Below are 12,876 nucleotides of genomic sequence, written 5' to 3' on the forward strand. Positions count from 1 at the left end.
CCAGAATTCCCTCGGTTTGTGTTTTCTTTATTGCCTCTACTTCAGTTCTCAAGTCTTGAACTGTTTGCTTCACCTGATTGCTTTTTCTTGGTTTTACTGGGTTTCATTAAGAGATTTATTGATTTCTTCCAGTTTTTTGTCTTTATGTCTCTCTGTCTCTCTGGTTTTTAGAGACAGGGTTTCTCTGTAGCTTTTGAGCCTGCCCTGGAACTAGCTCTTATAGAGCAGGTTGGTCTCAAATTTACAGAGATTCTCCTGCCTCTGCCTCCCAAGTGCTGGGATTAAAGGTGTGCGCCACAATTGCCCAGCTTCCTCCATTTCTTTAAGGGAATTTTTCATTTCTTCTTTAAGGGTCTTTATCATCTTCATAAAGTTATATTTAAGGTCGTTTTCTTCTGCTTCTTCTGGGTTAGGATGTTCAGGTCTTTCTGTTTGTTGTATGACCACTGGGTTCTGGTGTTGCTTTGTTCCTTTTAGGTTGGTGAATGTATTCCTGCATTGGAGCCTATTGGTTTCTTCCTCCAGTTGGTGCAGGCAGTGTCTGTGTCTCAGGGATCCTCTCTTGGACCAATCACTGCAATTGCGTTCTGTGTCTTAGGGAGCCACTCTTGGTCCACTCTGTGCAGTCACTGGCTGTGTCTCAGGGACACTGAGGTCACTGGGGATGGGTGGATTTGGGGACAGAGTGGGACTTATAGCTTATGCGGTTCAATCAATGGGGGTGGTGTTGGAGGAAGCTTGCGGGATGGCTGGGTAGTGAAGCTGAGGCAGGTGGGGGAGGGGCCCGGGTTTTGCCCAAGGGCCTATGGTCTGGAGGTTGGGCTGTCCAGCTGGGGAGCTGCTCACTCACCTCTTGCCCTGCTCTGTGCAGTCACAGTCTGTGTCCCTTGTATCATTTCGAATGCACTCAAACCCATGTTCCTTCTGCTTCAGATTTGTAAGTAGCTGAGAGTGTAGGTGCTGCCTGAGTCTAGAGGAGTGGTTCTCAGCATGTGGGCTGCGAGCCAGTTTCAGAGATTTAGTCCATTATCATCACGGTAGGAGAGCATGGAAGCACACAGGCAGACATGGTGCTGGAGAGGTAGCTAAAAGTGCTACACCTGGATCCACAGGCAGCAGAGAAAGAGCTTTTTCTTACTTCTGTATGTCTTACTTTCACTCTTTGGGTGACTGGGTGACTGGGTAGCTGGCCCCTAGTGTCCCCCTCTCCTTGTTCTCCTGTTCCTGTAATTAGAGACCAATGGGGGAGGGCCCAGTCCACAGTGGGTGGTCCCATCCCTGGGCTGGTTGCCCTGGTTCTATAAGAAGGTGGGCTGGGGGAGCAAGCCCGTAAGCAGCATCCCTCCATGGCCTCTGCATCAGCTCCTGCCTCCAGGATCCTGTCCTGTCTGAGTTCCTGACCTTCTTCAGTGATGAGCAGAATCGTTGAAGTGTAAGCCTGATAAACCCTTTCCTCCCCAACTTGCTTTTTGAGCATGGTGTTTCATCGCAGCAACAGAAACCCTAAATCAGACAGTCATCTATAGTGTTGGCTCACCTTATTGTAAACAACCGTCAGAATCACTGCACGTCTTTAAAGTGCCACAGGATGCTCAGGCTTGGAGCTCAAAGAACTGACAGGAAATATTTTTTCTTTTGTTTCTTATTTATGTATTTGATGTATATGAGTGCTCTACTTCCACGAATGCCTGCATGAAAGAAGAGGGCATCAGATTTCATTAGAGATGGTTGAGAGCCGCCTTGTGGATGCTGGGAATTGAACTCAAGACCTCTGGAAGAGCAGCCAGTGCACTTAACATCTGAGCCATCTCTCCAACCCTGATAGGAAATATTTTCATTTACAGAAACTCTCTCAGTTAATAAAAGACAGGGGGTAAGAGGTCAAAGCCCCAGAGTGTCTCAGTAAATGAGAAAGACTGTTAAGACTAAGTCCCTCCCTAAGGGATGCCTGGTCACTATACAACAAGCAAGCACCAGCACTTTCCTGCACGAGATTGTATTTGTACCAAAAGATAAGCTAAAGAAATGACTTGGACATTCAATTAGGCAATGGAATCAATGGAATAAAAATGTTTGTCACCATAGTTGCGTTAAAAAAAAAAAAACAACTTTTTAGACAAAAGGAAACCTGACTTGAATGTCCAGGGGAAAATGTGACATAATGCAGGGGCACAGAAAAGGAGGTGGACAGAAGCACTGCCAAACTGAGCGAGGACCAGACGCGGAAAGCCTTTGGCTAGGAAGAGCGCATTATGTCATCCTGTCATTGGAGGTCATCTTTCTCCAGCTCCATTGTTCTTCAGGAGAAACACAGGAAGACATTCCCGGTGACAGCCACCTTCCCTTCACGGCTCAAGCCGCATCAAGCAAGCCCTTACATATCCTTAAAGCCTAGCAATCAGGCTGAAAGCCAAGATCGGAAAGGAAGGGGCCTCAATGAAGCCTCTCGTGACGACAGAAAGCGCAGAATAGGAAATTGCTCCACCTGGGGATAAAAGTTTAAAGTCTTGCTTTTCGGCAGATTGAATTTTATCCTGTCGTTCTTCTGCTGAAGGACTTACTGGCTTAATTTCGGATTGTCTCAGTGGCACTGATGATCTGATGACAGGCAGGCTGCAGTGTCCGCTTTCCGTCCTCCCTTTCCCTCTCTGCACAACTGGGCCAGCTGTTTCCCACCAGTCATTATTTTTCAGAGAGGTCTAAAGGCAACAGCTACAGGTTGACTGTTCCCTAGAAATTGTTCTGTGGGTTTGGAGCTCAACCCCAGGGCCCCATACACACTAGGTAAACACTAGCCCCAGTCCTTATGTGCTTCTCTTTACAGATTTTTGGATTCTCTTCATGGTGGGAGGGAGTGAAGGGATGAAGAGAAAGGAGTTTTAAGGATAAATTAGAATATAAAATATCGATAAAACCTATCATTATTTGTTTTTTGACACAGGGTCTTGCTGTATAGACCAGGCTGGCCTTGAACTCACAAGAGATCCATCTGTCTCTGACTCCCTAGTGCTGGAATTAAAGGCATGCGCCATCACCCCCGGTAAAATCTGATCTTTACAAAATACTTCTGCTAGGTGCAACTTTCGGCAAAGATAGGCTATTGGAGGACCCGGAATCTATTGTATTCTTTTTATGGTGAATGCTGTAGTTATAAGCTAATTATTGGCACCTGCCAGTCTAATGGCGACCTCTATCATATCCAACCAAATATCATAAAGCACAAAGGAATTTCCCTGATGATGAATCAATTAGATCTTTGAAAGAGACGGAACTTACTTTGAAACTGAAGAACAGGGTGGAACAAATGCCTGATTAATTGAAGAGGACCCAGCGGTCTGGTTGGCATTGCATACCAGACAAACACACTTAGCCAGTACTCAGCTCAGTTGTCATTTCCAATGGGCTTGTTATCGAGATGTCACCTTAACTGTTGAGCAGGGGAGCAGGGGACCTGTGAGGTAGAAAAGGGCTCATCTACTGAGATGACGATGTTTTGAAAAGAAGGGACTCGGCATAAGACTCTGGTCCCTCGCGTCAGACACAAACTGGATTTTACTGAATACGGAGGAAGATAATCCACACGGAGGGAAAATGGAACACATTTGTTTAATGTCCATTGTGGCTTCATTAATCCTAATAATCCAGAGGAAGTGGCCACTGCCCATCCCTGCTCTCTCCGCAGCAGTTCCTTGGCTCACCTCCATCATGCTGTCTGAGCACGTGAACCTGGGCGGCACATGTTCACGCTCTGCCTCTGCCACCGTGGGGATTATTCATGGATAACCCAATCCAAGTCAACGGCAGGGAGATTCCAGGCCAGGGCAAGACTCCAGCGACACATACACACAAATGGGGCAGTAACAAAAATTTCAAAGAATTTTATCTAATGAATTCAAATTCCTAGTTGTCTTAAGTGTTTGTAGAAAGTAGGCAGAGTCCTGGAAATAATGCTAAGACTCATCAGCTCAGAGGTCTGTCTCATCTCCATGTTCTCTCAATGTAGATGTCCCCACTGTTTCTCTAAGAGTTCCTAGGCACGGCCATAGCTATGCTCATGATTTTCTCATGTTCCTGGTTCCCCAATTTCAACTCCATGTCTCTCCCTTGACTTCTTGCTTAATTTCTCATCCCTCAAGACACAGCTTGATCCCTCATAAAGTTCTCTAAGCTCTGAATATGCTCTTAGGTTCTAGTGCCAGAATTTTGCATGAGGCCTTATATATCAACGGTACATTTGTTGAACAGATGAGTGATGGATGTATGAAGTTAAATTTGTTCATTGTCACAAACGTCTGGGAAAGTCCTAGAGAGCTGGATACACGGCAGCCTTGTGAAAACTCCGTCACAGGAACAGAACCAGACTGTGATTTCAATTATGGAAATTCACTAAATCCCTCTCAGCGGCTACTGGCTCGATATTTAATTTTCACCCAGAGATCATAGGCATTTTGCCGATTTATAATTCCCAATGTAATCACCTTGAATAAGTCACCCTTTCTGTGGACACCCACATTAGCCAGAAAAACCATGGCCATGTTAGGGAAATTTGATTTGTAGCCAAATCCGCTTATATACTCTTGAGCAAACCTGGCAGAAATCCAACTGCTCAAGTTAAATAGACGTTTAGCCACACTGCGCATTAGATATGCCTGGTAACCTCAGAAAAATAGACTTGAGTAGCAATGCTGGCTTAGCAGACTGTTATATGATTGTAGTATAGAACAAAAACTTACTGGTAGCCGGATCACTGTGCTTTTATCTAACATATCTTTGAAAATATACTGGGTTTTGAGTCTATATAAAAGTCCCAGAAGATCTGCTATACTACTTACCAAGAAAAAATATTCTTTTTTTCCTTTTTAAAATTGTTTTTAGTAAGCTATATATTTTTCTCCACTCCCCTCCCTGCATTTCCCCTCCCCTCCAACCCTCTCCCATGGTCCCCATGCTCCCAGTTTACTCTGGAGATCTTGTCGTTTTCTACTTCCCATGTAGATTAGATCCATGTATGTCTCTTTTAGGGTCCTCATTGTTGTCTGGGTTCTCTGGGATTGTGATTTGTAGGCTGGTTTTCTTTGCTTTATGTTTAAAAGCCACTTATGAGTGAGTACAAATGATGATTGTCTTTCTGGGTCTGGGTTACCTCACTCAATATGATGTTTTCTAAATCCATCTATTTACTTACAAATTTCAAGATGTCATTACTTTTTCTGCTGTGTAGTACTCCATTGTGTAAATGTACCACATTTTCCTTACCTATTCTATTGAGGGGCACTTAGGTTGTTTCCAGGTTCTGGCTATGAAAAACTATGCTGCTATGAACATAGTTGAGCACATGTCCTTGTGATACGATTGAGCATCCTTTGGGTATATACCCAAAAGTGGTATTGCTGGGTCTTGAGGTAGGTTGTTTCCCAATTTTCTGAGAAATCACCATACTGATATCCAAAGTGGCTGTACCAGTTTGCACTCCCACCAGCAATGGAGGAGTGTTCCCTTTACTCCACAACCTCTCCAGCATAAGTTGTCATCAGTATTTTTGATCTTGGCCATTCATACAGGTGTAAAATGGAATCTCAGAGTTGTTCTGATGGCTAAGGATGTTGAGCATTTCCTTGAGTGTCTTTCAGCCATTTTAGATTCCTCTATTGAGAGTTCTCTATTTAGGTCTGTACTCCATTTTTTATTGGATTATTTGTTCTTTTGATGACCAATTTCTTGAGTTCTTTGTATATTTTAGGGATCAGCCCTCTGTCTAATGTGGGTTTGGTGAAGAACTTTTCCCATTCTGTAGGCTGTCGTTTTGTCTTGTTGACCGTGTCCTTTGCTTTACAGAAGCCGATAAAAAAGTATTCTTTTAAAAAATTTATTCAAAACCAAATAAAAATAGATTTTCCTCTTCTTGTTCTTTCTCCCCTCCTCCAACCAGTGGTCATTTTGATACATCAAAACAAACTATCATCAGATGGTGGTGGCACACAGGAAGCAAAGGCAGGCAGATCTCTGTGAGTTTGAAACCAGCCTGGTCTACAGAGTGAGTTCCAGGACAGCCAGAGCTACACAGAGAAACCCTGTCACAATCAAGAAAGCAAAGCAAAACAAAAACAATCACAATTGTTTTAAAAAGGACTTATGGCTTTTAGAACATTCTAATCTAGGTTGTACAGTAATTCCCATGACTTTAGCACCTACTGAGCTGAGATCTTCTCTTCTTACTGAGTAACTAACAAGAAACTTATTAACCTGGGCCATTCTAATTTTGAATCGAATTTCCCTTCTTGTTGTTCCCCTCTTTATAAACACAGGGCTCCCAAATGCTGGCTGGTTTGCTTAATTTGGAAGGCCTTACTATCTTCTCAGTAATATGCCATCAGAAGCAGGATGGGCGTTAGCATAATTTTGATGCAAGTAAGGCATTGTGTTGACAACCTTGTCTTTGGTTCTTATAGATTTTTCTCAGATTGGGTTTCATGCCATTTCTAAGGTACGATATTACTCCAGTGGCTACAATTTAGGCACCCTCTGGTGGTTAGCAGAACACAATCAATTCTTCTGAACATCAATTTAAATTATTTAAGTTCAATGGCCAATTTTTTAGTTTGTGATGCATTCTCCCCTCTAGTTTTCTGATCTAAATCCTTATGTTCAAGGTATGTGCTATCTTAGTTACTTTTGTATGTATAAAGCTTTGTCCATTCAAAATGCTACTTTTAAGTCATGAAATGCCATAAATAATGGGTAAAGTGTTTATTCAGAATATCTAAGATAAAGGGGAGGTGCACCCTCATCCTCACTAAGAGTTTAAGAAAAACGTTAACAGCAAAGCCAAACCACCTTAAACTAATTTACATGGTGGAAACAGAGCCGTCAACAGCATAGAGCTGTCACACACAGTCAGACGTTGTTAGAACTTAAATAAAGAACTTCCACCTCTGTAATGGCTGTGCTGAGGACTAGAAGACGTTCCTATCGAATTAGCAGAAACAAACCGTGTCATTTTTTTCCTTCGCCAGCAAACTTCTGCACTATTTTGGGAACTGTGCTAATACCGCTGGTATTCCAGTGTTTAAAGCTGTGTTGACATGATAAAGTGCTGTAATTTTCACTTGTTATTGTGAGACAGAAGCTGCCTCATTAATTTCTGCTTCATTCAGAACTGAAGAACAAATCAATGTTTACCAATGGGAATGAAACTAAATGAGCAGCAGAAAGAAAACCTGAAACACTGTAATAAGCCATTAGTTCACGATGTTAAAAAGATATTTAAAGGATTGTCTAAGTTCTGTTTAGTCAACAAAATTTAGATAAAAATGAGGAACGGTTCTAGTAAATTTAAAATAGATTTCTCACAAACATTTAATTTTAATGCTGTTGAGCCTGTAAAAGATTTCTTTGTGCAACAATGTAACATGGTTAGTATAACCAATTATGAATGAAAGAAGAGTGTGGGTGCTCTAAGAAATGTGACTAATAAATTTTGAACACTTACAAATTTACTTTAAACAGTACCTTAAATATATTAAAGATCCAAGCATTTTCCAACTTACCCATAATCCACTGGAAGACTTAAAGATGCAGAATAGCAGATGCACCTAAGAAGGGTGTTAGAAACAATCTGTTCCCACCATTCCATCCTTTCATTTTATGAATGAGGGAAATAAGGACTAGAAAGAGTACTGTGTTTGCTTAAAATCTAACAGTTAATTAACAGAACAAACAGATCTGGCTCTTCTAATTACTTTCCTGTTAAGTATAAAATTAAATTTGTGAATGAAACCATGTGTGTTTTGGAAAGTCAATTCTTTCTTTGCCTGGTTTACAAATGGCCAAAGTCACCACCCATAAGAATCTCTTCTGAGTAGTTAACGCCCTTCCTCACATTGAATCTGAAGCAGAAGGCTATAGCTTTATTTCCAATTAACTGAGCAAACACACACACCCTATTTCTCAATGGCTAGGGCAATAGTAGAAGCACCGACCGGTACTGCTTACAAGACAGGACACTTGGGTTGAGTGTGGAAACCATTTTTGATAACACCAAACCATCAGGAAGTCAGTGAAAAATATCACACCAGCTAGATGCTTTGAGAAGAAAGATGGCAACACTCTCTCTTTGTTGTTTCCGGTTCCTAAAGACAGCTGTCTCTGCTGAGTGTGGGCTCACCAAGGTCTTGTACAGACAAGAGGAAGACAAAGGGAAGCCCTCCACTAAAGTCTAAGGTGGGTCATTAAAGTACTAGCAGGACCCAGCTCTGTTTCGTTGCTGTTGGTAAAAAGTGAAATGTTGGTCCAGTAACCAAAGTCTGGCTGCACAATGGGTGAATCTGAGCAGAGGGTTCTGAATTCCCTCTCGCTGACCCTCAGGGGAATTCCTCAAGGGGCAGGGAAGACTCCCAGCAAACTGAACTGCTAACACCCAAAGCCTTGACACTCTGGTACATCGCATTAAATCGAACCAAAAGGAAAGGCTCTGTTCTGTTCTTAGCCTCCATGGACACGCAGTTTCTGCTTAGAGGTGTGTGTGTGAAGAAAGACGCTGGACAAGACGTAGCCTCCAGAAGCTGAAGAAGACCCAAGCATGCCAAACTGCGGTGGGCAAAGTACCCACCTCGCTTCTTTGCTTCTAATAGTAAGCAGATTTTTTTTTTTTTTAACTTCAAACCAAACATGCTCTAAACTGGTGGGGAATGGGGTGCGGGGATGGGGTGGGGAGTTGAAGGAGGTTGCCTAGGAGAACAAAAGAAACCAAGATTTTCCCGTTAGTTGTCATGAAGTAAGTACACACATTTGGGGGAAATCCTTACACCACCAGGTCTTCAATTTTTCTGTCGTCTTCTTGAAATCTGTTCAAAATTCAATGAAAGACTTTTTAGATTATAAAAGGCAAAACCCTCTTGAGATTAAAAAAACCCTTCTGAAATCGTGCGGAAAAATTTGGTGTGCTTATGTGTATAAACACTTTTCTAGGAGGAAGGATCATCTTTCCACTGGAACCTCAGAGAAATTAGGTGACTGAAAAAGTAGACAACCACGGTTGAGACGACGGGGTCTCTAGATACTGATTTATCTGGTTGGAGAGATCAGTTGAGGTCTCAGCATGGTATAAAATCTATCCCACAAAGCCTGCTTGAGTTTCCATTTATCTTGATGAGTTGTGTGTGATTTTTTTTCTCAAGAAAAGGGGGCGGAGGTACATGAAATCAAACCGAGTTTATTCTCAATAAAGATTTAAAAAGAAATATTTTATAGGGGTGGCTAATGAAATTTTATTTTAGATAAGAAGAGACTCTTGGACACTTGCCCACGCATACTGGATTAGTTGAATATTTCTCTTTTTGAGTTAATTAACTTGAAACAAAAGGGTTTGGCTCCTCCTTCCAACAGGTTTTTTTCTCCTATCTGATGTTTGAGTGCGCTGTGAAATAGTGATGATGGATTAGTTGTACTTCTATTTGAGCTAGTAATTACCGTTTTATAAAGATTTGATCCCTGAGATATATTGAATAGAAGCTATTTATATAATCTCACAATAACGTTGAAAATTAGAGAAAAGAGGAAAAATGGCACTAGAAGGTAAACGAGAGGTGCATTCAGGAGAAAATGAGGACCTATGAGAAAACGAACACGATTACACACCCAAACAGTATCAAACCCTAAACAGACAAACTAGGGGGAAAAGAACTATCTTAAACGGAACAAAGGTACCAAGGGGAGAAATACAGTGAAAAGGAAGAAAACAGCACAGTTGAGCCTTTCAAAAAAATCTCAAGGCCTCTTGCTAATGAAGGCGAAGACAAGAAGACAAGGAGAAAACGTCAGAGCGAGAGCCGTTGCCTGTGATCATCAGATAAAACATCGAAAGCACAGGGGAATAATCTTTTGTGGCGGAAACCGGCCAGGCAGTAAGGAATGCTGATTTTTCTCAGACAACATCCATAAGGTCTAATGTAAAAGGGAGAAAGTGGGCTTAAGCACCTGCCTTCTAACAATTATTTTAGATAATTCCTGATGTTTTTCAATTACCCGTTTCCGGGTATACTGATAGGGAACCTGAGGGGCTCCTCGATCCCTAGAGAAGGCTGGCACCATCCACAGGCAGGGACCGCTTGCCGGTTAACCCTGAGGGCGCCGGCAAGATCCCCTATCGTCAGACGAACCCGGTACTCAGGCGACCCCGCTTGCCCGCGAGCCCGAGCATCTTCCTCCCGGCTCTCAACCCATTCACGAAAAAGCCTGGGAATTCTGGAACCGCAACCGCCTCCCCTCGGGCGCTAGCCGCGGCCGCCGCCGTAGCCTCCGGGGGGCGCAGCCTCACCCGTCGCGGCGCGGATGGGGCGCGCCCCCGTGGGCCCACAGCGCGCGCGCCCGTTACCACGGCAACGCCCGCCCGGCCGCCCGAGGGGCCCGCGGGGGAGAGCGGGCGCGCTCCGGCAAGATGGCGTCGGCGAGGTCGCGGGGTGCGCAGTGAGCGCCGGCCGCCGTCGCTCCGCCCGGCCCGGCGCGCCTCAGGTCCGGCCGCCCGCCCGCGCGCGCCCCGCGGGCCCATGGCGGCGACAGGTGCGGGCGCGCGGCGGGTTGTCGGGCTGCCGCGGGCCGGGCGCGCCCCTCGCTAGCGCGCGCGTAACTTTTCCTCGCCGCGGCCCCCCGCGGCCTCGGCGCCACGCCCCCCGGGCCGCCGCCCCGCCGAGGTGCCGTCTGCCGGCCGCCGCGGGAGCCAGGAGCGCCGGGAGGCGCGGCTCCACCATGGCCCTGACCTTGTTCGGTGAGTGCGGTCCCCGGCTCCCCGCCGCGGGTGGGCCGCGCCCCGGCAGTCGCGTGCGGGGCCGGGGGAGGGAAGCGCGGGGCGGGCCGGCCGCCGAGTCGGGGCTCCTGGAGCGCGGCCCCGCGCGCCGCTCCCATTGTCTCCTCTCAGGCAGGGCCGATGGGCGTGAGCTCCCGGGCCCGTCCTGGGGTCGTGGTAAACGCCTGGTGCCAACTTGAGAGGGAAGTTGGCTAGTTGTTGGCAAACCAATTTTTCCCCAAGTCGGTAAATAAAGATCCTGGAAAGTTTATTTATTTTGAACAAGATGTGAGAGCATCCCCAGCCTCTCTAGAATTGCCCCGTCCATGTGTTGCTTCCTCCTGGATTGTTGGGCATTTTATATTTGGGGGGGGGGGAGCTTGGTATATTGCATTGGAAAGGAGAATAATATGTGAACTTAATTTGGTTTTGGTTAAGGTTGGAAGTGTGTTATCTGACGAAAGAGGACAGAAGAAAGTTGGTTACTGGCAGGTAACCGATCGGAATAGTAATTTTGAGCTTTGGATGGGAAATGTTATCCAGTGGATGTAGTTACTGGAGCACTATTGTTTCAGTGTCTGAGACCGGTTGCATTGACAGTGCATTGAGAAAAAGCCTTGGAAAGCCTTGGAAAACACTGTTTTCTTTTTACACAAAACAGACTTTGGTACGTCCACTCAATAGAATCCAGTATGTCGAAACTTAGATTTGCAAATAATTCAATTTTTCAAAGTAGTAAGGTATAAGGATGTACTATTACCTGTAGCCACGAGAACATTTCTTATGAGTTATTCAGCATATGAAGTTTCCAGTTAAGTTTGAATTGTGTCATCTGAATGGGCACATGGTGTTGTCACGTCCCAGAAATGCTTTTTGTTATAGATGCCTCCAAGTGAATCAGCCAAATGCCCCCTGCTGGAATCAGTTACTCCCCCCTCTTCTTTCACCAAAAAATAAAATCTCACTGTGGTTTTGCCCTACCTTGTGTTTAATTTCTATTGTTTAGCAGAACTGGGGACTTTTCTTTTGGTACAAAGGTTACACATGATATAAAACTGGACTCTCAGTTGATTTTTTAAAGAAGCAGTGGTGGCGGCTAATCAGCAACTATTGTAGCGAATACACAGTAAGATTTCCAGAGAAGAGCTTTTCAAACTATCTGATTAAATTAGTTCATCCCAATTTCTTGTGAGATATTCTGCCTTTTTAAGGATTCCAGAAGTAAGTTGTACTCAACTAGTATTTTTTTTAGACTGTTGGCAGTTGTGATAAATAAAGCAGTTAAACTGGGAAAACAATACTTATTTTAAAGGATTGCTAACTTGGGAGCCTTTACCTTTACCTAACTTGGAAAAGAAGGGTGTGGTATTCTACCCCACCCCTCAGCGTGAGTGACTTGGTTTCTACATTCTGATGTGTGTTTGCAGAAAACAGAATTCACTTTGCACTTCTTCCAACTCCATAAATGTGGGTATGTTGTAACGCACACCTCTGAACAGAGAGAAGTAGGGGTGGGAGAGGGGGAGAAGGAGAGGAAGAGACAGACACTGCCTGTCGCCCAGGTGCCAGGATGATAGGAATGAGCCGCCACACCCACTGTTTTTTGGTAGTGACGCCACAGCAGCTGTTCTTAACTGCCAGTTGCGGAGCACACTCCTGTCTCCTGGGTCATCTGTGTGTCTGTTAAATGTAGAGGCTTTTGTCAAAGTCTGGGGGTGGGGGGGAGGGAAGGAGATCTTTAAAGGGACACTCATTGTGATTTCTCTTAGGCGCACTCACAAGTTTGAGAGCTACTGAATTACAGGAAAATTCCAGGAGGTTGGATCAACTTTGCCCAATTCACAAAAACTTTTTGCATATGTGAGGAGAAGTACCCGAAAGTTAGAAGAATTGGATTTTATTTTAGATTTTCTTGCCATTTACTTGGGTTTAGAGGCACTTCTTGTCTTTCTGTTCAGTCTTTCAAGAGTTGGAAGAACTGCTCAATGGCCTCCATCACATTACTCTGTTTTTGAGAGAGGGCCTTGGACTTATCGGTCCTCCTGCCTCCGCCTCCGGAAGGCTAAGACCACAGGTACATTTCCTCTCCATGACCA

General features: G+C 44.5%; 1 protein-coding gene across 2 annotated transcripts in view; it reads left to right on the forward strand.

The window, feature by feature from the left end:
- Window positions 1–10,424: 10,424 nt before the first annotated feature.
- Chn1 (chimerin 1) overlaps window positions 10,425–12,876 on the forward strand; it is a 146,789-nt gene continuing 144,337 nt past the window's right edge. For both annotated transcript variants that reach the window (XM_057754877.1, XM_057754878.1), the window contains exon 1: window positions 10,425–10,762. In XM_057754877.1, coding sequence (XP_057610860.1) covers window positions 10,744–10,762 — 19 coding nt within the window. In that variant the 5' untranslated portion in view covers window positions 10,425–10,743. The remainder of the gene's footprint in view (window positions 10,763–12,876) is intronic.

This window comes from Chionomys nivalis, chromosome 22 (genome assembly GCF_950005125.1).
Source record: "Chionomys nivalis chromosome 22, mChiNiv1.1, whole genome shotgun sequence".
NCBI classification, from domain to species: Eukaryota; Metazoa; Chordata; class Mammalia; order Rodentia; family Cricetidae; genus Chionomys; species Chionomys nivalis.